This window comes from Medicago sativa, chromosome 1 (genome assembly GCF_051527215.1).
Source record: "Medicago sativa cultivar Bolivia chromosome 1, Bolivia_mono, whole genome shotgun sequence".
Classification (NCBI taxonomy): domain Eukaryota; kingdom Viridiplantae; phylum Streptophyta; class Magnoliopsida; order Fabales; family Fabaceae; genus Medicago; species Medicago sativa.
Genome location: NC_140749.1, coordinates 23,099,519 through 23,125,243, shown reverse-complemented (window position 1 = coordinate 23,125,243; position 25,725 = coordinate 23,099,519). Strand labels below are relative to the sequence as shown.

General features: G+C 32.8%; 4 protein-coding genes across 5 annotated transcripts; 1 reads left to right on the top strand and 3 right to left on the bottom strand.

The window, feature by feature from the left end:
• Positions 1–826: 826 nt before the first annotated feature.
• LOC146953702 (uncharacterized) lies at positions 827–5,517 on the top strand. 2 transcript variants are annotated; one of them, XM_085711512.1, is made up of 4 exons: positions 827–1,102; positions 2,261–2,350; positions 2,745–3,091; positions 5,020–5,517. In XM_085711512.1, exons 3-4 carry the CDS (start codon positions 2,978–2,980, stop codon positions 5,272–5,274), a joined length of 369 nt encoding a protein of 122 aa, XP_085567638.1. In that variant the 5' UTR covers positions 827–1,102; positions 2,261–2,350; positions 2,745–2,977; the 3' UTR covers positions 5,275–5,517. The 2 variants fall into 2 exon arrangements, with proteins under 2 accessions (XP_085567638.1, XP_085567635.1); XM_085711509.1 differs by lacking the exons at positions 827–1,102; positions 2,261–2,350; positions 2,745–3,091 and adding an exon at positions 3,123–4,099.
• A 1,098-nt stretch (positions 5,518–6,615) lies between these two features.
• LOC146953701 (uncharacterized) lies at positions 6,616–9,060 on the bottom strand. Its single transcript, XM_085742330.1, has 9 exons — positions 8,911–9,060; positions 8,555–8,819; positions 8,316–8,412; positions 8,015–8,227; positions 7,794–7,923; positions 7,552–7,706; positions 7,324–7,438; positions 6,959–7,207; positions 6,616–6,858 (listed from the first exon to the last, which is right to left on the bottom strand). The coding sequence occupies exons 1-9, from the start codon at positions 9,058–9,060 to the stop codon at positions 6,616–6,618; spliced, it is 1,617 nt and encodes a 538-aa protein (XP_085598456.1).
• A 1,070-nt stretch (positions 9,061–10,130) lies between these two features.
• LOC146953700 (uncharacterized) lies at positions 10,131–11,176 on the bottom strand. The gene is made up of 3 exons (XM_085711504.1): positions 11,083–11,176; positions 10,580–10,999; positions 10,131–10,495 (listed from the first exon to the last, which is right to left on the bottom strand). Exons 1-3 carry the CDS (start codon positions 11,149–11,151, stop codon positions 10,241–10,243), a joined length of 744 nt encoding a protein of 247 aa, XP_085567630.1. The 5' UTR covers positions 11,152–11,176; the 3' UTR covers positions 10,131–10,240.
• A 3,843-nt stretch (positions 11,177–15,019) lies between these two features.
• LOC146953699 (geraniol 8-hydroxylase-like) lies at positions 15,020–17,628 on the bottom strand. Its single transcript, XM_085711501.1, has 2 exons — positions 16,625–17,628; positions 15,020–15,828 (listed from the first exon to the last, which is right to left on the bottom strand). The coding sequence occupies exons 1-2, from the start codon at positions 17,501–17,503 to the stop codon at positions 15,214–15,216; spliced, it is 1,494 nt and encodes a 497-aa protein (XP_085567627.1). The 5' UTR covers positions 17,504–17,628; the 3' UTR covers positions 15,020–15,213.
• Between the last annotated feature and the right edge of the window lie 8,097 nt (positions 17,629–25,725).

The following is a 25,725-nucleotide window of genomic DNA, read 5'->3' as shown; positions in this document are numbered from 1 at the left end:
GAGCGTCACTCTATTATTTCTTTGGTAACAATCATGAATTGTCCCCTTAAATACTTTTGGGGACATTTTTGGAGCGTTACTCTATTATTTCATAAAAATTTCAACAACATCAAATTTTTGGTGGCAATCTTCCCTCTAAACTTGTTCACCAAAATACAAATTTTCCCTCCAATCATTCTTAAAAAAATTAAAAAATCAAAACAAAATATTGCTAACACAGCACGTAAAAAAATAAAATATAGCTTTTTTTTTTGTAACACATAGTAATAATAATAATATATATCTTTACGTAAAAATAATATAGCTTTTTCTTTTGTAACACATAGTAATAATAATAATATATCTTTATTTTGTAAAATAAAAAAAATAACATAATAATTTTTTTTGGAATTAGTCACTTTAGTTTCTGAATGAGAAAAAAGTAGTCACTTAAGTCCATGAATGTAGAGAAATTGCAAAACAGTTCTTGAATGTAGACTTTGTTAGTCAATTTCAGGGATTAAAGTGACTAACTGAGTCTACATTTGGGGACTAAATTGACTAACAAAGTCTGCATTCAGGGACTAAGTTGACTAACAAAGTATACATTCAGAGACTATATTGTATGGTAAAAATAATATCTGCATTCAGGGACTAAAGTGACGATTTCTTTCCTATTCAGGGACCAAAGTGACTAATGTTTTTTTGACAAAAAAACATAATAAATAATAATAATAATAATAATAATAATAATAATAATAATATAATAATAATAATAATATAACATAAGAGTATCTTATCTTTATTTGTATGGTAGAAATACAACGTAATTAACTTTACCAAATTCATTCAACACAAACCTAATCCAAATCACTCTTCTCTTCACTCTGTTCCATTCACACCCTCGTTTCAATCTAAGCCTAAATCAACATTTCTCCAGAATCATGTGACCCTCGTTCCATAATCGCTCTTGTTGTTCAACCTCACTTCATCTTCAAATTATCATCGTTAGTTTTTTGGCATAGAGTTAGTTTTTCAACCTCACTTCATCTTCTCCAGCGAAAGGGTTCTGACTTTCGACGAACGCAAGGATAAACACTCCAGCTATCTTACACAAAACAAGGTATGATTTTACACTGATATGTAGTTGAATTTGCATTTGAAACTGAAATGGTGATGATTGTCATTTTCATTCGAATCCAAAACCCTTATTGTAAAAATTAATTTTGTTAAATTTTAATTTACATGCTTGAAGTTAGGAGTGCTAGCTAATTGATGGTTTTAATAGCTAGCTATGTTTATCTTGTTGGTCTTATCTCTTCTGCTACTTATTTTATTAATTTTTACTTGTAATATGAAATGAGTTTATTATGAGGAAAAGTAATATATTACATGGAAACGATTCATTCACGAAAAAATAAACAAATTTTGAAAGGGTTTAATACCCAACTCCCCATTATACGGACTCTTGATACTCTACTCATTATAACTAAAAATTCTTCAATTAATAATTCTGCAATACCCGTTAATTTGATAGCTAACTTGTTAAGGAACTACTTGTTAAGGAACTACTTAAAAAGGAACTACTTAAAAAGGACCAAGCCTTCATTTCTATTTTTATTTTTATTTTTATTTTTTTATTTCAATTGAAAATCGATTTAAGTTGTTTTAATCGTTAAAGTTCCGGTTTTTCGTTTTTGAATGTTTCTGTAATACATGATATTTGTTTTATCGGTGGATTCGAGGGTTAATGATGTTTAAATTTTTGTCATGTATTCTTTGAGCAGTTGTTTTTAATTTGTGAAAAAAAGTTTCTTTAATTCGATTCTGAAATTAGCTTTGTGTTTGTGAATAACCCAGGTTTAATGATTATAGTTTAATTTTAAACTAGTAGTTGGTTTAGTTTTAGTGTCTGAGATGTTTTGGAATTTTTTTTGATGTATTTGTTGACCCTTTTATGGGTGTTTTGTCGTGAGCTATTGAAATAGGGTTATTTGGATTTGAATGACCATGTCACTAGATGTTAGTTGGTTGTTAGGCTGAATTGACACTCAGTTTATGAACCATGTTTGGATTAGGCGTGACCCATTGTCAGACACGCGTTGTGTTCGACACCGACACTGACATATAATTACACGTAATTATATGATTTTTTTTAAATTAGTAGCGTGTCTGTGTCCTGTGTCGGTATCCGTATTCGTGCTTCATAGGTTCTAATTTAGGTAAAATATTGTTGTTGTATTGGTAATATTGGTGCTGACGCGTCTTTGGTTTATTGCAGCACTGTTCTACGTATACGGCATTTTCGGGGTTGTTGCGTTCTTGCTTCTCTGTGTTGTTGTGTTGCTGCTTCTTGCGTTGGTGTGTTCAGGTATTATTTTCAAGTTTTTTAAATTCTTTGCTGATGTATATGTTTCATACATGCTTAAGATATTATTTTACTAAAAATGGAAATGTTTGCTTCAATTTGATTTTGCCTCAGCAGCTTGTATTATAGTTAAAAATTAAAAGGGTACTATTCCTACTATATAGTAGTAGTTTTATTTTTTAATAGTTACAGGTATGTTGGTTTCATTTGAATTTATCCTTTTAATTGTCGATTTAAAAAAAACTCTAAAACGTATATAATATATAATCTTATGTTTAGTTAAAATACTTTTATGATGCATTTATTAGGTTCATAATGCCTTATTGTAGTTATTCCCTTATAGGCTTACGGTAATAAACTAATAATAGGCTTATAGTAAACTTTTATTTCATTTTAGTAAACCAAACATGATAAAGAAGGATTGGGTGGCGTTGCCTCCACATAGTCAAGGTTACAAGGATGGTGTTAATTACTTCTTGGATATTGCATTCACCAAAGGAATGGTTGAAGAAGAAGAGATTTTGTGCCCCTGTGCTGTATGTTGCAATGATAGTTGGGAAACCAGAGATGTAGTGTACGACCATTTATGTAGCAAAGGATTTGTAAAAGGATACATGGAATGGATTTATCATGGTGAAGATGAAAGTCGTATGGATCTTGATGGTGATAGTCATGACGAAACATCATCTCATGATGATATTAATGTGTTACTTTTTGAGACGTTTAAAGATGTCGCTGAAGGAGGTAGAGTACATGAAGGGCTAAATGAAGATGCAAAGAAATTTTATAAATTAGTTGATGATGCAAATCAAGAGTTGTATCCTGGATGTGAAAGTTTTTACTCGTTATCATTCACTATTCGAATCTATTGTTGAAATGCCTCCATGGATGGAGCAATGCATCATTCACTGCTCTCTTAGAATTGTTGAAAGAGGCTATGCCAGATTTGAACATCCCTGTCTCTTTCAATAAAACAAAATCTATGATAAAAGATTTGGGCTTAGACTATAAAAAGATTGATGCATGTCCCAAAAATTGCATGTTGTTTTGGAAAGAGCACGAGAAAGATGACTCATGTCATATTTGTGGAGCATCAAGGTGGATAGAATATCCTGAAGTTACTAATGAGCTTGACGAAATTAAAAAAGCTCACAAGGTTCCCGCCAAAGTTCTAAGACATTTTCCTTTGATTCCAAGATTGAAAAGACTCTTTATGTGTTCAAAAACAGCCGACACATTAAGGTGGCACTCAGATAAACGTTCAAGGGATGGGATTAAGGCATCCGGCCGATGCCAAAGAATGGAAAGGCTTTGATGCAAAACATTCAGATTTTGCTCGTGAAACCCGTAACATCAGGCTTGGGTTGGCAAGTGATGGGTTTAATCCGTTTAGGACTATGAGTCTTTCACATAGTACATGGCCTGCTGTATTAACAATATATAATTATCCGGCAAATTTGTGCTTAAAGGCTGAAAATTGTTTAATGTCGTTAATTATTCCTGGACCGAAGTCACCCGGAAATGCAAGCACATAGTCAAGAGGTATCTACTTTAAGGCATGAATTTCAAGATCAGATTGATAGATTGCAAAATGCGTTTAAGACCGTCATACAACAATGCAATCCTCAATTAAATATGGAGTCAATAGAACATTTGCTAGGATTATCTCATGGAGATGCTAACAGTTCCCCAAAGGATGGTAGAGCACAAATGCATTCCTCTACTTCAATTCATACTCCATGTCCTGAAAAGGTAACCATATATAGAAATATTATTCATTATGTTACTGTAATTGAGTTAAACTAGTTATATTTTGCTTGTTAATATATGCAAAAAGTTGTTAGTAGTGACATCACTTGGATATATATATATATATATATATATATATATATATATATATATATATATATATATATATATATATATATATATGTTGGCTGAGTATATATATGTTATTAATTAATAATTATAGGCTAGTGGTTATTAATTAATAATTATAGGTCTATTTTCAATTCAATTCTTATATATATATATGTTGGCTGAGTATTACTTATGGCTTAGGTGGTGCTATCTTTTGAGAAGCCAGTGTACAAATTTGCCTTTTTAAGATTCTGAAGATTTAGAGGTTACTTTCATTTTTCTGTTTCACGATTCTATTTACTATTCTGCCTTGTGTTTTCTTGGTTTGTACTGTTTTTCCAAACACTGCACATGTTACTTGTAACTAGGCCAAAAATCTAATGTTGTATGTGACAAAAAGAACGAGCTTTTGTTTTGTTGAGTAATTTTGGTGTCCTTGCCGGGGGATCATTAAATATGTTGTCCATGTTTGCTGTGATTTGAACATTATATTCCCTTTTGAATATTTGTTTTATCTGGATTGTGAAAATTGAATGGTAAATGGTGAATGAGATTGATAGTGACAAAATATAGGTTTAAAACTTGGAAAATGTCTCATTCCAGCTGAAAATTTCTTTAATAGAGACTCTGTCTTGTATGACAAAATGCATTTAAACCTGTGATTTGCTCCTTTCATGCTAATTGCTCATTTGATTATGTCCCAATCACTTTGACAAGAGTATCATATCACTTTCTATCCACTTGTTGATGTCTTTGATTGTCCTTTGAACCAACAATATCTATGGTTGATGTATTTTGTTGTTCTTATGCAGCAAGTTATCAATGAAGATGTTGTACAGGATGACATAGATAAGGAATTTCAAGAGGAAGACGTAGATGATGAATATCTTGAGGACGAATTTCTTGAGGACAACTTAAGTGATGAATTTCAGGATGATGACCTTGATGATGACCTAGGTGATGAATTTCAAGAGAATGACCTAGATGATGAAATTCAGGAGGATGACATCGGTGATGAATTTGAAGTGGACGATTTGGGTGATGAATTACAAGATAAACTTGAATGATCGAGTTGGATGGTGTTTTATTTTGGATTGTAGTTAAACCACATTTTGGATTGTAGTTAAACCACTAAACTTGTCTGAACTATAGTTTTGTTATTTTGCTAGGCTTATACTTCAAAGCATTAAACTTATGAAGTAATGTTTGACATTTTGATTGGTAGGATTATTATATTAAATCTTTTGTGGTTGTATTGCTAAATTCGATCTTGTTTGAGTTATAATTGACAATTTTAATATTGCCTTTAAGCTATAGTTACATTTCTAAAATAATTGGAAAATTCTAAAATTTTACGAGTACACTCTAAAAATGTTGCCTGTAAGCTATGGGGACGTTTTTAGGTTTTCTTAAAGATTCACATTTAAGGCAACGTTTATTAATTGAAGCAACCTATGGGAACATTTAAAAACGTCCCCTCAGAATCCCCAAAAAATCGTCCCCTATTCCTAGGGCTTAGGCGACGTTTTGAAAAAGTGTGCCCAAAGATCATGAAAAAACGTCCCCATAGACTATAGGCAACGCTCGTATAGGAGACCCCTGGAAAACGTCCCCTATACCTTTAGGCAACGCTTTTCATAGTTCTGGCAACATTTTTCGATTGTTGTTATAAAGGATAAATGGTGTAGTGAGTAGACATTGCTTCACACCAATCATGATATGATCCAATCAGTCCCCTTTCATATATTGGCCCAAGGGTGTCAGCTTAGCTTGGACAGGAACCACATTCATAACCCAGACAGGACTCTTAACTAAAGCAGATGCAAATCCACCCAAGTTAGCATTCATATCCAACAGGTTACGATATCTCTTGGTTCCAAGTTGATTGTTCACTTTTTTGTATATTAGTTTATACTGATAATATTTGTATATTTTGAATCAAGGTTTTAATTTAACTATCTTATGGAGTACAATCAACAATCAATGAGGGCAGCAATAACAGATATGCAGCAACATAATGAAATAGTTGAAATGCTTAAAAGACAATCATGGTTTAAACACATAAGAGAATTAAAAGACATTCATGCTTAAAAGACATTGACGATATTTTAGCAGCCTCTACACAAAGCATATGCTTATACTCATCATCTCCGAAATAAGCCATAGACTATGGTTTCATAAAAATTATATTGATTCATAATAATAAGGTTCAAACATACATAACCGAAATTAAAAAAAAAACAACAAAATGGTTTCTGCACTTCCACCAATCTCGCACACAATGTCATTTGATGGCAGCAAATTTAAGACATTATTGAAAGGAAAACAAAATACGACAACAAACAACATTACAAAAAAACAGGATCAGCGAAACATAAATCAGCTGACGGGATCAGAGAGACATTTTTTTATTCAGATGGTTCCTTCTTAACACACTTGAGCTTCACCGGCTTCTTAGTTGATTCCTTCCCAACCTCAGCACTTCCGTTGGTATTTGCAATGGCTTTTTCTGCAGACCTTTTTCCAGATTTCTTGTTGCACGGAGTTTTTTCATCATCATTGAGGTCAATTATATCACAGTTTGCAGGAATTACACCTTCAATCTGGTTTACTTGAGATTTTGAAGAATCACCACACTCAATCAACGGAGTCTGAAAGTTAATAATTGTTGTTACAGGACCATAAATATGAATGAATATCACTAAATACATAGTAAATTTAAAAATGAGTATCATTCAAAATTTTGTTTACCTCTGGTGGGACACTACCACCAATTGCTAACAGATGACTCGGAACATCGGTATCCACCTCATATTCAATTCCCTTTATATTATGCAGTGTCATGAAGCGTTGTATGATCTCAACATCGGCAGTGGTGCGCTTTACCGCGTAGTTGCGCCAATTATGAAGCAGATTGCCATCAGTGACCTCAACTTTGAACAACATTTGTTTTCCAATAAAGGTGTCCAGATCAGATGGGAATTCAAATGAATTGTTAGGCTGCATCAACGAAATTTCAACATCATACAAATGACTTATTCTCATTCTGAGATAGTTAAATGAATATCACTTAACCAATAATATTTCTACATTTTTGTAAGCATATAATTTATAACCTGTGCATCGATCATGTCTTGGACACTCCTATTAACATAATTTGTAACATTCCGATCAAATAAAATGAAGCTTGTGGAGCCAGTGTTATCCATTACTTGCACATGTAGTTTGAACCTAAGACATGTCATAATAAAACACCACGTTCAGCAATCGTATATTACAAACATAAGTAAGTTTATTACCTTTTATTCTACCAGTATGGGCAGGGGGATATATAATGGACCTACCTAGGCACTGCATTCCTTCCAGTGTTGCATTTCGAACAAAAAAGCCTTCCCGCCACAGTCTTCACACGTCCAGCACATCCGGTGCAAGACTGGTAGTACCATCCATATTCTGACTCAATGTCACACACCGTTGCAAGAACGATCCCAACACCTTGCTGTCAACATTTATAAAGATGTAAGATAAATATTCCATCAAATCATATGAAAGCAGTAATCTGACATAAATAACTAAAGTATCTTACATCAGTAGATTCTATCAATTCCTCTATAGTCAACATCCGAGACTGAAGCATATCGTCAGCTACAGATACAACGCTTGACGATGTCTGTGTGCTGACACCCTGCGTAACTTGTACATCACCACCTTCAATCCTGTGCCATATTAAGCAATTACGTTATGTAAAATTAAGTAATAATAAGCCAACCATTTTATTAACTAAACAAATATATAATCAGAAATTACTTTGATTTGTAGTCCACTACTTCAGGAAAATCACCATTCAAAATTAAGTTTGTTCCAAAAAATGCATTCGATATGCCCATGACACCGCGATATTTATTCAACTTGCATAGTTGCAACACAATCACAGCAGGAGTAGTGATGTCATGTGATGCCATAAAAGAATTAAATCGTTCTGCATAATTAGCCCAAAGAGTGCAATGTATCCTTCTACTTCTGCATCATTAGTTTCAGAAATATTAATCAGTAAAAATCATTTAACATATGTGACGATTTAACATATAAATAGATGTATGAATACTACTCTGAATCCTGAAGTGTTATGTCTATCAGCTTGCTTTGCCTTCCATTAATGTCTTTCTCCTTGATATCATCTTTCTCTACGACATGTCCAATAACATCTAAAACAAATTGCATAAAACAAACGTCCTTAAATATCCATTTTATGAAAAGTAACTACATTTACATCTTCAAAATTTGTTTATGAAAACTAAGGCTTTAAAAATAGAAATAATCCGTTATGCAAATGATTAAAAGACCTACCCACAGTCACGTCCTCTTTTTCAGATGCCAAAACATCAGAAAATGAAATGAAATCAAAGTGATTCAAAGGAATTTTGGATCCATCAATTTTGGTAAAAGCAGTTCTATCCATCAGGTTAAGTCTAAATGTATGCTTAGTTACAGCAAACTTTGGGTCATTCTTAGTCACCAAAACATTTTCAATTTCATACGCAGATGAAAGCTCAACCAAGGATCTCACTTTTGGTATCAAATTCTTCTTGGCTGATGCTTGAATCTTACCAAGCTGTTAAAAACACGGTAGACTAAGTTAATAACACAACTAACTAAAATAACCAGAATATGCATTACTATAAAAAAAATCATAAGAAACAAACCTTTTCGTCGAGGAGAAGCAGATGAAGGAAGCCATCTTCTTGAGGCCTGTTGTAATCAGGCACAGTCCACATGTGGACCACACGGACGTGGAGCTTAATGTTAATTTTCCCAGCCACGATTCCGGAAACAGGTGTGATGATTGGAGCCATTTGAAGTTTTTGCGTGTGCAACTTAAAAGAATTCTTCTATATTTCGAAAGGTTACTGATAAGAGTGTGGGAAAGAAGTAGTGATACAATGGACTATATATAAGGGAAAAAATTGGACGGTGCACTATCTGGCAGTTACCACTACATAGTATACACTATCTGGCAGTTTTTTTTTTTTAAGAGGTACACTATCTGGCAGTTACCACTGCATAGTATACACGATCTGGCAGTTACCACTACATAGTAGACACTATCAAATTAGTGGTGTTTGTAGAGGACAACATTGGACTAATATCCCCATAAATACTTTATTATTTCTGTACTAAAAAAAAATTTGGATAAATAGAAATTCAAAGAGTTAAAAGAAACTAATATTGGTGTATATGTAAATTTGGAAAAATAAAACATAAAGTATACGGATATAAACTTTTGGGACTAAAGACATGATTTTTTAAAACTTAATATGGTAAAATAAATCTGAACTTATTATATTGATATCCATTTTTCATTAGGAAAATTGATTTCACCAACCAACTTGTAATCCTTATTATTGTGAATGCATATCTGTTTTAAAAATCAGATCCTTTATATGGATTCCATAAATGCATTTTCTCGACAGATTGTATTGTAGTGTAATTAACATGTATAAACCTCTTTTACATTCCGAGATTTTCTTTTCGTTCCAATTCAATATATTTGGTTTTAAGTTGATATAACTAAACTATAAGTTGTATTTTTGTGACTTTCCCCGTAAGTAATTTCTGTTATTCTAAAATTAATATCTCATGTGGCTGATGTAGCAGCTTTGGCATAAAATTCATGTTAAAGGGATTATTTTAGTATAAACTATGACAGTAACAAATGAAATACGTGTGAGGCATTGTTTTTGTGCTTAATAATGACTTTCATTGAGAGGATAACCACTTTGTCCATCATTGTTTTGTTATTGAAATTTATCCTTAGTTATAACACTTGATGAAATTTAATTATATCTTATGAAACAAAGTAACATAGGCAAACAAAGATAACATAATTTCATTAGAAGAAAATCATAAAGTTTAAGAGCTTACAACATGGTACAATAAAAAAAGACATTAAACAACATAAGACCAAATCCTAAGACAGATAGCAAGGATCTGTGAAACAAAAAACGACAGAAAAGGTAAATAGATAGCAACGTCCTAATAACAAACAACAAAAAAAAAGAGCTTCTCATTGACACCGATATATGGAGCACCGATAACGACACTGTCACCGTCCTTTAACCTTCTAGCCTTGACCATCCTGTTCCAGCCACCGCCAATCTTAAAGTGAGCATGAGGGCGTGTAACAAACTGGAGGGTGCAATCCCATATACAACCACATTCATCAACTAAACTCAGATTCTCAGTTTCAGTGTTCAAAGCAAGCTGACAGAACCCAATATGAGCCAAATCCTGCATAATCAAAACATCATATATTAGTTGAAGTCGAATCAATTGCAACACCAAGTCAATATCTTTTTAACACATAAAACATACCAAGAATTCAGAATCGATCTCAACAAAGTCAAGCTTTTTCTCATATGTCAGTTGAAAGTTAAATTCATTATGCACAAATGGCACAGGAAAAGGATTGAACAAATGCATTTGATTGTCATTCCTCTCAACAGCGAATTGCATAGGAGGTGTGAACCTGGGACATCGTATCCTCTTACCCAACCTATTTCTGACACGGATATTGAACCTCCCATTTCCAACAAATACTAATGTTATCCATGCACCAAGTGATGCGTTATAAAAGTCACGCAATGCAAGCCAGCCTTTGGTGAAAAATATTCCCTGGTTGTTTCTCTCTACCAATACTTCGAAGGAATTATGGTTGTGATCCACCAATGTAGCATACCTATCAACACTATCACCAAAGTCGTAAGCAAAATTGGTTGGCAACATAACAGCGCCCTGCAACATAAAAAAATGTGTGAGCATTACACCTAAAACGTTGATTAAGCAGGTAAATAGAATATGTATGTCAGACAACTCACGTAGTTAATATCTAAAGTCACCATAAACGTCCTAAACCGCAACTTTAGCCTGTTGGCTCTCCTTTCCATTTCACCCACAGGATTATGTATCAAGGGTCCTGGATTGAACAACAATGACATACATATTAGATGAGGACTAAATCAAAAATACATGTAAGGGGGTTGAATTAATAGAAAACAATTTCGTCAACAATCTTTACCAGCAAGAAGATTGTGTGCGAGCATGGTTGTCGTGCTGCTGTGTGCCATTATTTGTGTTTACGGGATGTATAGATGTTGGTAGGGGAGTAGTGGTGCTTTGCATGAGAATATATAGAGTGGCAGGCCAGTTAGTTCAATAAATTTGAAATTATATAATGAGTCATTGAGCACTAAACGTGGGTAATTAGAAGAGTGCAGTAGTGGGTAGTTAAAGAATGGAAATGGCTATTTTTAAGGATTCTTCAGAGGAGTGATTTATGAAAGGAGCGTGTTGGATATCAAACAGCGGAAGCGAAATTCTAACACCAAAACAGCTATTGGTCAAGTGGTCAAAGTGCTTGGATGGATGCAGTAGGTTGCGGGTTCAACTCCCCCATACAAAGAATTTTTTCAGAAATATTTTTTAAATCAACGGGTTAAATGCATTGTTGGATTCAAATTTCAAATGAAGAGTAAAATGATTTGGAGCCAAAAAATAATCAATCAACGGTTGAGATTAGTATCGATCCATCCTAAGGTCAGGATGATTTGGAGCCAAAAAAGTAGGTTTAGGGTTTGCAAATAAAGCTTTGGATTAGATATAATATAGATATAGCTCGAATATCTTTTTTAATATTTTTTATTCTAACCAACTGCTTTTGTTTGACGAAGAAGTAAACTAACCGCTTCTCTAAGACTTCTCTATGACAAATATTTGTTCAAGTAATCATAGTCTTTTTGGTTCATTGTATCTGTCTTTTGCGTACTGTCTTTTTTCATCTTATTTCCACCAGTGTGTTGCGCACGGGTACTAGACTAGTTGAACTACAAAGCAATTAAACCATGATACTGAGGCCTCACTACTTTGACATCTGATATTGTTTTTAAAACAATGTTTCCATTAGTTGTTGCGAGTTGATAAATATTTGTCAAGTGTACCAAAACTATCGAATTAATAATATCAAATGATTGTATCTGCGAGAAATGTGATTAATTTCTACTTAGCAATTCCAATGTAAATGATGTATTAATTTTGGGTTGCCCTAGGAAGTTCGTTTGATTGCATAAAAAAATAGAAAGTGTGATTAAGTTGGTTTGAAATTTAGGTTAAATAGATGATCAAGCCTTCGAAATGTCTATTGCTCATTGTAAAATAATTTGCTCCTATTCTTTTTCAATGTTCACCTAGTTTTACAACGAATTGGCAAAATTGTTTTGATCAATCTCTTCAGTCAAAACCCTTTCCTAAATTATAATCCCTTAATCTCTTAAGTCGATTCATAACTGTTGGAAGTATTACTAGTCCGTTAATTCCTGTCATAACTCAACAATTTTCTATATCTAGCTTAATATGTTAAGTCAAACATATTTAATAGGTCAGATTTAACAACTATGGCTAGTAGTCAATTAAATTATAAAATCAATTGATATAATTAATTATAAAATCAATTGATATAATTAAGAAGTTAGGGCTAGTAGTCATGCATAGTCATATAAAAGGAATTAAACACAAATAAAAATGAATAATACTACAATTCCATTGATGTCAAAGAGAGTTCATAACAAACTACATGATTACAACTTACAATAGTTTCATCTCATGGCTTAATCAACAAAAATCTTAGCTACTACTAACTAGGATAATCAATAACAAAGGAATAATGAAACATACATAAATCAGAACCAACTATGAGTTGGTGTGAGATCCTCTACGTGTTTCTAGGTCTCTAGCCTCCTCCTATGCTCTCAAGTCTTCTGAAAATCGAACCCTTTTTATGAATTTGCATCTAGATTTTATAGACAAATTTCTGTAACAACTGCATTGTGCCACGTTTCGGGGTCATCGTGGCATGATTGCCTTATTAATCCTACGCGGCATGCAAACAAACTCCCATTGTGGCATGATATAGGTCCAACATGCCACGATGGTCACAAAACTGCAAAACCCTAATTCTAATGCTCCTACAGACTTTCCACGATTCAGGTCCATCGTTGTACGAAATTTCCAACATCTCAAGCTTCCAAAGTCTTCTCCAAATTGTGCTAAACTTGCCCATTTCATAGCCATATGATCTCTTGAATCATTTAATACATACAGGAAGTTTTTCTGAATTGTTTCACTTATTGAAACAATCGTTTCACTCTACCAGTGAAGGAGCCATAATTTTTACAAAGTTTGGGCAAAAAAAAATTTGCAACACATTTATAGGTGTTTATATAAGAAATTGCAAGCAAATAATCAAAAAATCTAAAGAAATTGTCCAATTTATAGATATTTATATAAGAAATTCAGAGAAATTTACATAAGAAATTGCAAAAAATTTGGGCCGGAGCCCGGGCGCATGCCCAGGGTCGCCGGGTAGTGAAACCACCACTGCACTCTACTACTTTCCAAAAACGATATAAGAAACATAAGACTATATTTTGAAATAATGAATTTTTCACAATCTATTCTCTCAAACACTCATCTTATTGTGCATTCTAATCTTTGAAAACTCTATATATTGATAGTGAAGTTGAAAATCTTTTGATTTACTTAGATATGATTTCTTTGTACTTCAGAGATTGTGATATTCTATGGTTTTGCAATAGAGGGCAATTGAAACCTAAAGGAAAGATTAATGTCTTCACCTCCTTTGGGGAATTAGGGATTTTTCTTCATCCAACATCTCATGATCAATTGACGGTTTGTCAACAATCAAAGATTGAGTCCTTTAAATTGAAGGAGACACAAAGGTTTAGGTGAAGAAGAAAAAAATATTTTGAGGTGAGATGACAATGACTAAAACAAACGTTAAGGGCTCGTTTGATGGTCAGGATAGGATAGAGGCATGATATGATATAAAGTTGGATAGAGATATGATATGATAAGGACATGATAAACATTAATCCTATCATGTGTTTGATGCGCACATGATAACAAACATGATATCATTATAATTAAATGAAAAAATTGCTCTCATAATTAATTAAATATTATAAAAATGGAATGTTATTAATTATAATAAAAATTGCATGCTATTATTATTTTAAAAATGACAATATTTTAAAAATGGCAAAATATCAGGATAATAAATAAGGAATGATCTTCTAATCTCATCAGGACAATTTCTAACCCAGCCTATACTCAGGATAGAAATTACAAAGGAAAGTCAGGATATGATAGAAAAATGGTTTATTTTATCCTATCCCTTTGGTGCATCAAACATGAGATTTAAGCAGGATATGATTAATGTATCATATCCTGTCTCCCTATCCTGACCATCAAACGCACCCTAAGGACGGATAAGATGATGTTGATTTTCAGGAAAATAACCCCAATGATATGGAATCAAGTCAAGTACTCTTTGAATCTATTCAACAAAGTCTATTTGAATGAATTCAAATACTCTTAGAATCTACTCAGGGTGGGTACTTTAATCAATTCAAGTACTTTTTGAATTTATATAAGGCTCTCTTATTCAATTAAGTACTCTTGGAATAAATTCAAGGTGTCTTTCAATTGACTCAAGTATTCTTAAAACAGGACCGACCCAACAAATTAAGAGGCTTAAAGCAAAAAAATTAATATAACCTTTAAAAATCAATTTTGTGAAGACCAAAATTTGAATTCATGACCAAGAGTAATTAAAGTCTTTTTGGTAATTAGTTAAGCTATGCAAATGTCTGTAATTTATCTGTCGTATAATATACTTATCATCAAATTTTACAGACCTTTTTTTTTTCCACCTAAACTTTTGAGGCCTATATCCCTTGCTTGAGTTGCTTGACCCTTAGGCCGACCCTATCATAGAATCACTTCAAGGTCTCTTAGCATCCATTTAAAGTTCTTGAATCAATTCAAGTTCTCTTAGATAAATTCTAAAAACAATAACAAACTTACATGATGCAATAGATGATAAAACAAAAAACAATAATACAATATTTATTTGGCCACAAGATTTATTCAATTTAATTATTGCTTACTTTAATTGGAACAGCTAGCAAAGGTTGAGCCTTCTCCAAAGTAAGTCCAAATTTATCATCCATATTCATATCCTCAGGTTTGATTCCACCATCAAGTTCCCAATCAAAACAATTAATAAACAAACCCAACATCAAAAACAAAACCCTAATAGCCAATGGTAAACCAGGACAAAGTCTTGTCCCACCACCAAAAGGTGCCAACTCAAAATTTCTACCTTTAAAATCAATATCTGACCCTAAAAATCTCTCTGGTGAAAATTCATTTGGATTTTCCCATAAATTTGGATCTCTTCCAATAGCCCAAACATTGATCCAAACTTGTGCACCTTTTGGGACATTATAGCCATTTATTTCTAAATCAGTTTCAGCTTTTCTTGGAACTAAAAATGGAACTGGTGGGTGTAATCTGAAAGTTTCTTTTATTATTGCTTGTAAATAAGGGAGCTTTCCTATGTCTGATTCTTCAACTAAATTTCCTTTGCCAATAATTTGGTTTAATTCTGCTTTTGCTTTTGACATAATATTTGAGTTGTGAAGTAATTCAGCCATTGCCCATTCTATTGTTGAAGTAATTGTGTCAGTTCCTGCCACGAACAAGTCCTAGCAGCAGTAACAACAAAAGGAAAAATTCAGACAACAAAAGTGTAAAAGAAATTAATAGTAGAGACTGTATCTATAGAACGCATGGACATTTACATGTAACACAAATAATAATGTAATAAAATAAAGGTCATGCTAACTTGTGCCCTAGGGCACAAGTTAAGGATCTAATAAAAAAATTAAAACATAAGTTTTTTATTATAAAAATAAGTTTTTAACCTTTAAGACGTTGAATTGAATGCATAATTTTCAAAAATAAGTTTCTATATTTGACTTCTAAAATTGTGTTTAAGGGAACAAGTTAACATTTCTCATAAAATGAAACCAATTAGATATAAATATGAAGCACAAATATAGACACGAACAGTGACATGTCAATACCAATAATAATTTGAAAAAATAACATAATTCAATATAATTATATGTGTCGGTGTTATCGCGTGTCCAACACTGAAACACGTCTAATCTGAAGAGTGTTTATGTTTATAATCATATGTTTGAGTGTTGGATCTCAAACACTTTGTTTTCAATTTAGACTAAAATATAATTTTGTCCCTCAAAATTTTCTCTAGGGCATCCTTAAAAAAATATTCTCTAGGACACTTTAGATACTCAAAATAGTATATGACATTTTAATAAAAGAGCAAAGTAGTCTATTTATAAAGAATCAAAATTAACACATGGGCTATTTATATGACACATGCAAACACTAAATATAGAAAATGAAACTTATGTGTTGGTGATGTAGGAACGAAATGTATGAAAAAAGGAAACAAAATTCATAAAAACCACATACCACAGATAAACGTTCAATCTTATCTTTATACATATTCCCAGTATTCTTCCCATCATTGAGCATAGCATCCAACATATCACTTTTCCCACAATAACCCTTCAACTCCCTCATCTTCAACCGTTGATCAACCAACCCTTGAAAAATACCTAACAACTTCCCAAAATATTCACCACTCCTTCTTCTAATACCAATTGGATCCAAAACCTTAAGAACAGGAAAACAATCTGCAACATTAGCTCTTCCAACTTCCTTCATAATATTTGTAACTAATTCCTTAAACTCCCCAGCTTTATCACTTGAACTAACCAAATCAACTGAATAAATTGTATTCGACAACATGTTAATCGTCGTTTTGAAAGCAAGTTTTCCGATATTAACTGCTTCAGACTTCGCAATGCTATTGTTTATATCGTTTGAAAGTTCGAGAATCTTCTTACGTCTGAATGTGTGATTCATGTCAAGGTTTTTGCTCGAGAATAAAAGGTTGTTACAGATTTTTCTAATGTCTTTCCAGGGTTGAGAGATAGGTATAAATGGTAAACTGTAATGGTGGTGGTTAGCACCTTTCATTGCATCCGGAATTGTTCTGTTACAGAGTGATTGGTCGTTGATTTGAAGGACTGATTTGACAGTTTCTGCGGAGGACATAACTATGGTGATTATTCGGCCCAATTTTAAGGACATTATTGGGCCGTGGATTTTGGAGAGTTTTGCGAGGGTTTGGTGGGGCTTTTGGCCCAGTTGATGGAGGTTTCCGATTATGGGGAGGCCACGTGGACTTGGTGGAAGTCGAGGTTTGTGTTTTGAGAGAAGTGTATGGAAGATTTGAAGGAAGATGAAGAAGGAGATAAAGAGGAATATGCATATGAGTGTGTCCATTTTTAGTTGTTTGTTGTGAGAATTTGAAGAAAAATGGAAACATATACATATACGTGTATGTGTGTGTATATATATATACACACACAGAGGGTGAGGTTTTTCTTTGGTGTTAAGAGGACACGTTTATTTTTTTATTTTACTTAGTTCTCTCTCGATGTATAACTATTTTATATTTTAAATGTGTGTTCAATCAGCAATTGTTCAAGAAAATTTTATTAACGGGTCAATATTTTTATATAAAAAATATGCCAATGCATTTGTGATAAAATAATTTCATAGTTATTGTTGAGCAAAAAATTAAAGATTGTGTAAAAAAAATTACTTACTTACAACTAAAAATTAAAGACACTTAAACATGTATAGATTCCCTAAAAAAAAAAAATCTCTACGTATTACCATATTTTAAAATTATCGTATCAATTTTCATTTTTACCACAAGCATATTTTTTATGTGATCAAACAATCTTTTAACATTGTATGTTTAATTATTCATAAACAAGAGTATTTCATTTTTTTGTGAAGGCATTACTTGTTTTTTAGTGGAAACAAAATAAAATTACTTAAAATCTTCAAATAAATAGTGGGGACAGCTGCTCCAATGAGTAAATAAATCCGTGCCTGTATCCAATACTGGATGGAGTCTAAGGTATCATAGTAATAGTATATATTTTATGGAAAATGCTAACAAGTGCCCTAAGGGCATTGTTTAAACATCTAAAAGTGACAATTTTTGCATTGGAAATTGTACGGTTATGACTTTTAAAAGTGTTTGACTTGTATTTTCAAGACATAGTTTCTTTTTTTGGGTTCCTTAAACAATGTCCTTAGGGCACTTGTTAGCAAGACCCATATTTTATTCATTTTCGAACTCATATGGTGTGAACTTTGAAGCACGAGTGATTAAACTAAAAATAAAAGTACAATAAATTTTCCTTCAGAAAAAGTACAATAATTGTGACCGTTCTAATTTTTTTTGTCCAAATATCAAAAACATTTTTTATTAACACAAGTGGAAAAAGGGTTCTACCGACTATGCGTTCAACGGTTCAAGTGTGCATGATATAAGCACGGATTATATAAAGCCATCATTCATCTTTATCGAGATAGTAGATTTTAAAATATGAAAGGAAAGGAAAGGAAAGGAAGTCAATCATTTAGATATGGAATGCAAAAGTTCCTAGTCAACACTACTCAATATGCAAAAGGAGTACATTTAGGATGTGTTTGGTGAACTCAATAACTTATAAGTTTATCGTAATAAAAAAGTCTTATTTGGAAAACGTCATCTTATCACAAGCTTATAACGTATTTGTTGAAAATGATTCAAAATTGATGGTTGCAAGAGAGACAAAAATCGGCGGCCGAATTATGAAAATTGGGGCCCGGTTTTTGCTCAGTTTTGAGACTTTCGTCTCGGCAAAAATCGGTGCCCGAAGGGTGCAAATCGGCGCCCGATTTCTCGCTTCAACAAAAAAATAAAATGTATTTTTTATGGCTTGGATTTGTTCCAGATTTTGAGGGATGCTTACTGTAAATATAAACTTTGTATCAGATGTAAACCTTGAGAGAGAGGTGTGTAGAGAGCAAGAAAACAAGGGTTTAGAAGGTAACATCAAAACTAGGGTTTTTAGAGAATTCTCTTGGCAACAAACACTAGGGTTGTGATTGATTCACCTTGGAGAAACACTATTAGGATTGAGGCTGTCAGGGGAAGAGATTGGACTTTGGGTAGAATTAGGTTTGAAGATTAATTCTTGTAACCCCTTTTTAATATCTCTTTTGTAAAGTTACTCATCATTATAGTGGAACGTAGAGTTGCTCTCTCTCTCTCAGACTAGGTCAGTATTGTACCGAATTAGGTAAACAAATTTCGTGTGTTCTCTCTCTCTTTCTCTCGCTGTTTTCTACTTTTGCTTGTGTTTATAATTGTTACGAATTCATAACCCACGTTGATACCCACATTGATATTGGTTGCTTGATTAATTTGCTCCACACATCAAGTTTTATTGGTGTGATTTTTAACGAATTCATAACAGTATTTTACGAGTTTATAGTTTATTTTTCAAACGCTATTTCAAGTAGCATTTTGAACTTATAACTTATTATTTTTTCTACCATTTCTACCCTTATTATTTCATCTAAAATCCAGTTTTACCCATTATAATTTAAAATAAAATAGATATGTTTTACCCTTCCTATCAAGCTCATCCTTTTGTCAAAGAAACACGAGTCAACTATCCATCAACGTCTGCTTCTAATAGGATACTTCAAGATCGTCAAAGACACCATTGATTAAATAAGCATATGATTATCCAAAAGATAACCTTCTAATCAAAGAACTTATCCTCTTATAGTAGTCTTCATCAAAGATTCCTTGGGAGAGGTTATTGTATGAAGAAAAATGAGCTTTGTCCATTGGTCTTTATATTAGAAATTTGAATTCAAGACACTTGTCCATTTGCACAATTATGCATGCAAGTCTCTGCAGAATCATACAATTCTTTCAACAATTCTCTGTACAAATCTTATCTCATCTCTCAATGGCTATAATCTTCAAGTAGAATTCATATGGATATCACTCTTTGTAAAGAGTTAATGTAACATGCCAAATATATATCCTAAGAATTCAAAGCTAATGCATGAACTTCAATGTCTACATTAAATGTGTTGTTGATGGAATTAGTGTGGGGCAGGTATGATAAGCAAGGGTATCCTCATTACACAAGGGAATATCATAGGTAAGATAGAGGAGAAAATAGGGAGAGGAAATGAAATTCGGACCAAAAAGGTTGACTAAATCCTATTTATAGGTGATTTGAAAGTAAATGATTTACTATAACTCCCTCATGATCTTGTATCTAATTATTAACGTACCCAAGTGTCTTAGTTCTAATTCACTTCTAAACTACTAATTATTCTTTAATGCAATTAAAACCCTAATAATTGTTATAGGAAACATATCAAAATGATGTGTAAAAGTAAGATCAAATTTTCAAAACTCAAATATGAAGAGTATTTACCTAGAAGAAAATATATTCTTATAGAACAAATATTTATAGTGAGGAAAATAGAGCATTATATTCAAGATGTATATCTACTATAAAAATAAAACACAATTAAGGATAAACAGAGAGAAATTAAAAAATTACACAAATAAAATTAAACCACATGATACCAGTACTACACACATGAAATGGTGATGTAGAATAGAATGGCTTCAGAAAACAAAATATTGGTAGGGCACTTAGCATTGAAAGAGAACTATGATCCAATGGGCTATCTCCTTTGAAAGAAAGATACATATGACTTCGTTGGGAGGTATTCTTACATAGGCACAAACATAAATGTATAGTGTTTGGTCACACACACATCACAACTCTTTTCCTCAAACTACTAAATCAATTTATTATCAATTTGTTTTTTGTTATTAAAAAAAATATTTTAATGTATGTGTGCCCAAACACTATTTGTTTATATTTGTGTCCATAGTAGAATTTTCCCTTCTTTGGTTTGAACTCATAAATATCATGTATGACAAAGAGAAGTTATTAAAATTGAGAAAATACAGTTAAATATAGTATGTAAGACACAAAACATAAAGTGAATTATGCATTCATTTAAAAAGAAGAACTAGTTAAGAAATTTTGATTCTCTCACGATGTTGATAAACTAATCTTAAGAAAATTTTGATTCGTATTTGGAGCAGTCTTCCACATTAGTATTACTCATATGACATGAAAAAATCTCAATAATATTTTCTATACCTCTATGGCACACTCACAATATAAACTATTATTTTAAACTGAACCTTTATGGTGTGTTTGGTTCAGTGGAAAGATAAGAAGAGAGGAAAGAAAGTTAGTGGAAAGATTACCTTTCCATAGTTTGGAACTCCTACACATGAGAAAGGAAAGAAAATTTTAGGTAGGACCCACACATAAATCCTTTCTGCACTAGAATGGAGGGAAGCATGAGGGAGACCATGCTTTTTAGAAAAGGACAAAAATAACCCTTTTTAATGTAATATCAACAATATGCAAAATATTATATATTATTTAAAACTGCAGTGCATTAAAAAAGTAATTGGCCTTTATTTTATGTACAAAATACTACCCCTTTTTTTCTGCTAAAGTTGGAAAATTGTCAGCATTGTTTAATTTAAAATTTTAAAAGCTTCACTAAAGATTTAATTGATAAGAAAATTGAATAAAAGTCAAAGAAAATTGTTAAGGTTACAAGGGTATTTACGTCAATTACTAAACATAAATCTTTCTTTCCTCTTACTTTCTATTTTACTTTCTCTTCTACCAAACAACCATAACAATCCTCTCACTTTCTACTCTCTTTCTTTCCTTACACAATCTTTCCTTTATCTTTCATTCCTTTCACTTTCACTCTCCAACCAAACAAAGCCTTAGTTCTATCACAATATATATATATCGTATTTGGAGCAGATATTGATGTCACCATTGCCGAATGACATCTTTGGATGAGGGTGAAATGCCACACATTGTAATAAAAACATAAAAGTTTTAGAAGAATTAATTTTATGTTATTATTATGATGTAGTCGTTTTAACAAGATTGATTGTCATGTATTTTATGGGTATAATGAAAGTTTCCATATGTTATAGCCTATATACGATATTCAAAATTTGTCAGGACAATCTCATCTCACCTAAGTAGTGCAAAAACATTGCACACTCAAGTTGATTGTGCAACAATAAGATTTAATGGTGAAAGAGTATGATATTTTGAAATTATTCGTGGAAAAAATATCATTACCTGATAAGTGTATAGAAATCAATGAACACCATTGTGAAATACTCTTAAAACATAAACATATCAAGAAAAAATAGTATTAAATCCCTCAAAAAAAAAATAGTATTAATAAGAGTGAAACAACCGGTCAACCATCTAAGGAGATTTGAACTTCTTCCCTTAGGTTACAAAACAAAATTCTTACTATTGAAATAACACTACTTAGAAAATTATTTTAAAAATCTTCTAAATTGAATCATACCATCATCATATACTCTCTAACTCACCTTCATATATATCAATTGAGAGGACCTTTTAAAATGAGAGATGAGAGGGAGAAATAATGACCATTGGATTAACCTAGATGGATGTGATAAAAGAGAGCTTTAATGAGTCACATGACTCTCTTCTCATTCTTTCTCACGTACGACTTCTTTTCCTTGAAACCTTTCTTATTCCATCTTCCTCTCCGCAGTCAAGGTAAATGCTACTATCTCTTTTCCGGCTGAAACCATCACTACTTGCTCCTTGTTTCCATGGAGAAAGATAGAAACATCACAGAAATCATAAAATTAACTTGAATACATTATTCTAGTAATTAAGTAGTGCTGAAACTTTGTGCCTATTTTTGTGCGGAAATGAACTGGAATACATTATTCAAGTAACAAAAATGGTTGTCGGATAATCAACATCGACAAAATCATTGGGTTGGAGAATCACATATCGAAAAGACAACGTAATAGTAGGAACGACGGTGCCATTCTCCATGGAAGAAGTGGTGATGGATTTTCAGGTTGAGTATAAGGAGATAGAGGAGTAAGCCACCATGAATGCAGAAGAAATCAAGTGATTAGTGTTGTGATTTCGACAAACCTGGAAACCGACATCTCAATTTCTTGATATTCTTTAACAGCCTAAATTATTTATTTATTGTAATAATGATGGTCACATCAAATTAATTTATGGAAAAAATAGTATTACTATCTCATAATTGTCCGGGTTAAGATCCTCTCCATTTGCTAAAATAAATGGAATTTTGCAATTTCGAGAGAGATAGACACAGAAGAATAGATTGTGGGTCCTACCACTAGTGGGTCCCATCATCATTAATTATTTTTCACTTTTTTCAAAACTTTGCGTGTCTATATCTCTCCAAATGGTAGAAATGGAAGACATAAATGGAGAGGATTTTGACCCTAATTGTCCCATCTAGTTTTATTCTATTTTTAAAACTTGGGTCTTGTTAACAAGTGCCCCGGGGCACTGGTGAAGGAATCCAAAAGTAGAAAAGTTGTCTTGAAATATAAATTGTTACTTTTGACTAACTAATTATTACATCACTTTTTAATAAAATCTTACCTCTTTTAACTGTTTAACCAATGTCCCGGGGGCACCGGTTAACATTCTCCTTAAAACTTTTATATTACAATTTGATTAATACACAATTGATAGACCTCAAACAATTAATACATTATTTTTAATTTTTCATATTTCAGAGCACCGAGTTATTTCAGGAACTTGCACCTTTAAAGTGAAATTCTTTTGGTACTATTTCAATCATTTCACAGGTATGTCATAAGGGATTGACGTTAATATACAACTATTTGCTGGTTGTCTTTTTTTTAGTTTAGTAGTTCTTGCAAATTTCTTTCTTTATTTTTATAATATTATTTTAAAGATTTACTATTTGCAGAAGGTACTATACCAAAGAAAGGCAACCATCAAACAATGTACAATGTCAATCACTTATAACAGACCTGTAAAATTACTGAAATAGTGCCAAAAGAATTCCACTATAAAGGTGCTAGTTTCCTGAAATAACTCGGTCCTATTGAAATATGAAAAATAAAAATAATGTATTAATTGTTTGAGGTCTAGCAACATTATTGGGTACTAACCAAATTGTAATATAAAAGTTCCAAAATAGAATAAAACTAGATGGTACAAACCGTACAATTATTAGATAGGCTAAATTACACGGTAAAACATTTCCCAACCCCTATATGATTTTGATTAATTGTGAATCCAACGAAAGACATTAAAAATGGACAAAAGAATAAAAGATAGATTGGTACAACCTTGGAGAGCATACAATGAGCATCTTCTCTAAGATCAGTATCATCCATTTCGAAAAGAAGGCGTTCCATGTACGCCATCTGATGGGCAATGGTGGTAGATTGTGGTGTTTGGTTATGCTCCTTTTAAGGTGTGCTCCATTTATCCTATTTAGGTGCATGCATGTAACATCCCAGACTGCTTTTTAGGATTGCCGACTAACCCCACAAACCAACACGAGTCTTTTCAGCGTGTTTTGTCCTCACTCGCACGCTTACCGGGAAACTTCCCGGTAGGTCACCCATCCTAGTACTACTCCAAGACAAGCACGCTTAACTGTGGAGTTCCTATGGATTGAGCTACCGAAAAGAAGATGCATCTTGTTGATATGAGTAGTACCTAACAATTCTTATAAGCCTTCCTTCAACCATGTAGTCTCATACCTACACGGCCTCCGGATCCCTCTCATTCCGATGTGATTCGGTTCCTCTTATTAATGTGGGGTCATCCTTACGGATAGTGCCCGTTCCAACTGGCGGGAACCTTTCGTATCCAACTGGCGGGATATCGAAAGCCACGTTGTGGGTGTTACATGCCCACTAGCTTCCGCCTGGTTCGTTCCCGAACCACACCGTACTGGGAGAGGTCTGCTCTGATACCATTACTGGGATCTCTTTCCACTTACTGTTATACTTGTATTTCTTAGTTCGAAGAACAACTTAATATCATGATAAATGCAAGAGGTCTTATTCAATTTCCTTAGCGTACAATCCTTATTAGTTTAACTTTTCTGCAATTCCTTGCTAAAAAATGCATCCAATTCGTGTTCTAATCCGTAAGGATCTTTCCACTACTATTTATTCATCCTTCTTGACTCTTATGCTGCATAGCATCTTCACTTTCTAATTCATAAATCTAGCACTTTAGATTCGGGAGGTTTGACTAACCCGACATAATTTATCTAACTTACGTCGTCCATTCATTGCTCACATCGGGGTTTCCTTGTCTGCTCCAAAATAATTTACTTATTCCTTAATTAGTTCACTTAACAGTTCAAGCATCAAAATCCAGCTCGTTTCGGCATTCAAGTCTTTCACTTCTTACATACTCTACACCCACCGAGAGTTTATGAATTCCATTGTTCATCAGATAATTTTCTCATATCAAGTTCATCTTCTGATCCCGCAGTTCTAGTTACGCCTTTAGAAATACTCATTTCTTCTATACCTTACTTATGCCTCTTATATTGCGGCTCCTGTCAAAGTTGCAATTATCCCTTTGTCACCCTGAATATCTTACTTCTACGGTATCCACATAAAAAGTGTCGTTCAACAATACATAGTACTCCGTCTTAATCTTAACATTTCCCTTATGTGCTTGAAGAATCTTCAGCTTCACAGTTTATTA

Excerpts from the sequence above, each read along its gene's own strand:
- LOC146953699 (XM_085711501.1), bottom strand. The coding sequence starts at position 17,503 with ATGGACACACTCATATGCATATTCCTCTTTATCTCCTTCTTCATCTTC. Across the intron at positions 15,829-16,624 it reads AGATTGAACGTTTATCTGTG|GACTTGTTCGTGGCAGGAAC; the intron begins GTATGTGGTTTT and ends TACTGCTGCTAG.
- LOC146953700 (XM_085711504.1), bottom strand. The coding sequence starts at position 11,151 with ATGGAAAGGAGAGCCAACAGGCTAAAGTTGCGGTTTAGGACGTTTATG. Across the intron at positions 11,000-11,082 it reads TGACTTTAGATATTAACTAC|GGCGCTGTTATGTTGCCAAC; the intron begins GTGAGTTGTCTG and ends TTTATGTTGCAG. Across the intron at positions 10,496-10,579 it reads AGATCGATTCTGAATTCTTG|GATTTGGCTCATATTGGGTT; the intron begins GTATGTTTTATG and ends TTGATTATGCAG.
- LOC146953701 (XM_085742330.1), bottom strand. The coding sequence starts at position 9,060 with ATGGCTCCAATCATCACACCTGTTTCCGGAATCGTGGCTGGGAAAATT. Across the intron at positions 7,439-7,551 it reads GGAAGGAATGCAGTGCCTAG|GTTCAAACTACATGTGCAAG; the intron begins GTAGGTCCATTA and ends GACATGTCTTAG. Across the intron at positions 6,859-6,958 it reads GTGGTAGTGTCCCACCAGAG|ACTCCGTTGATTGAGTGTGG; the intron begins GTAAACAAAATT and ends ATTAACTTTCAG.
- LOC146953702 (XM_085711509.1), top strand. The coding sequence starts at position 3,869 with ATGCAAGCACATAGTCAAGAGGTATCTACTTTAAGGCATGAATTTCAA. Across the intron at positions 4,100-5,019 it reads ATACTCCATGTCCTGAAAAG|CAAGTTATCAATGAAGATGT; the intron begins GTAACCATATAT and ends GTTCTTATGCAG.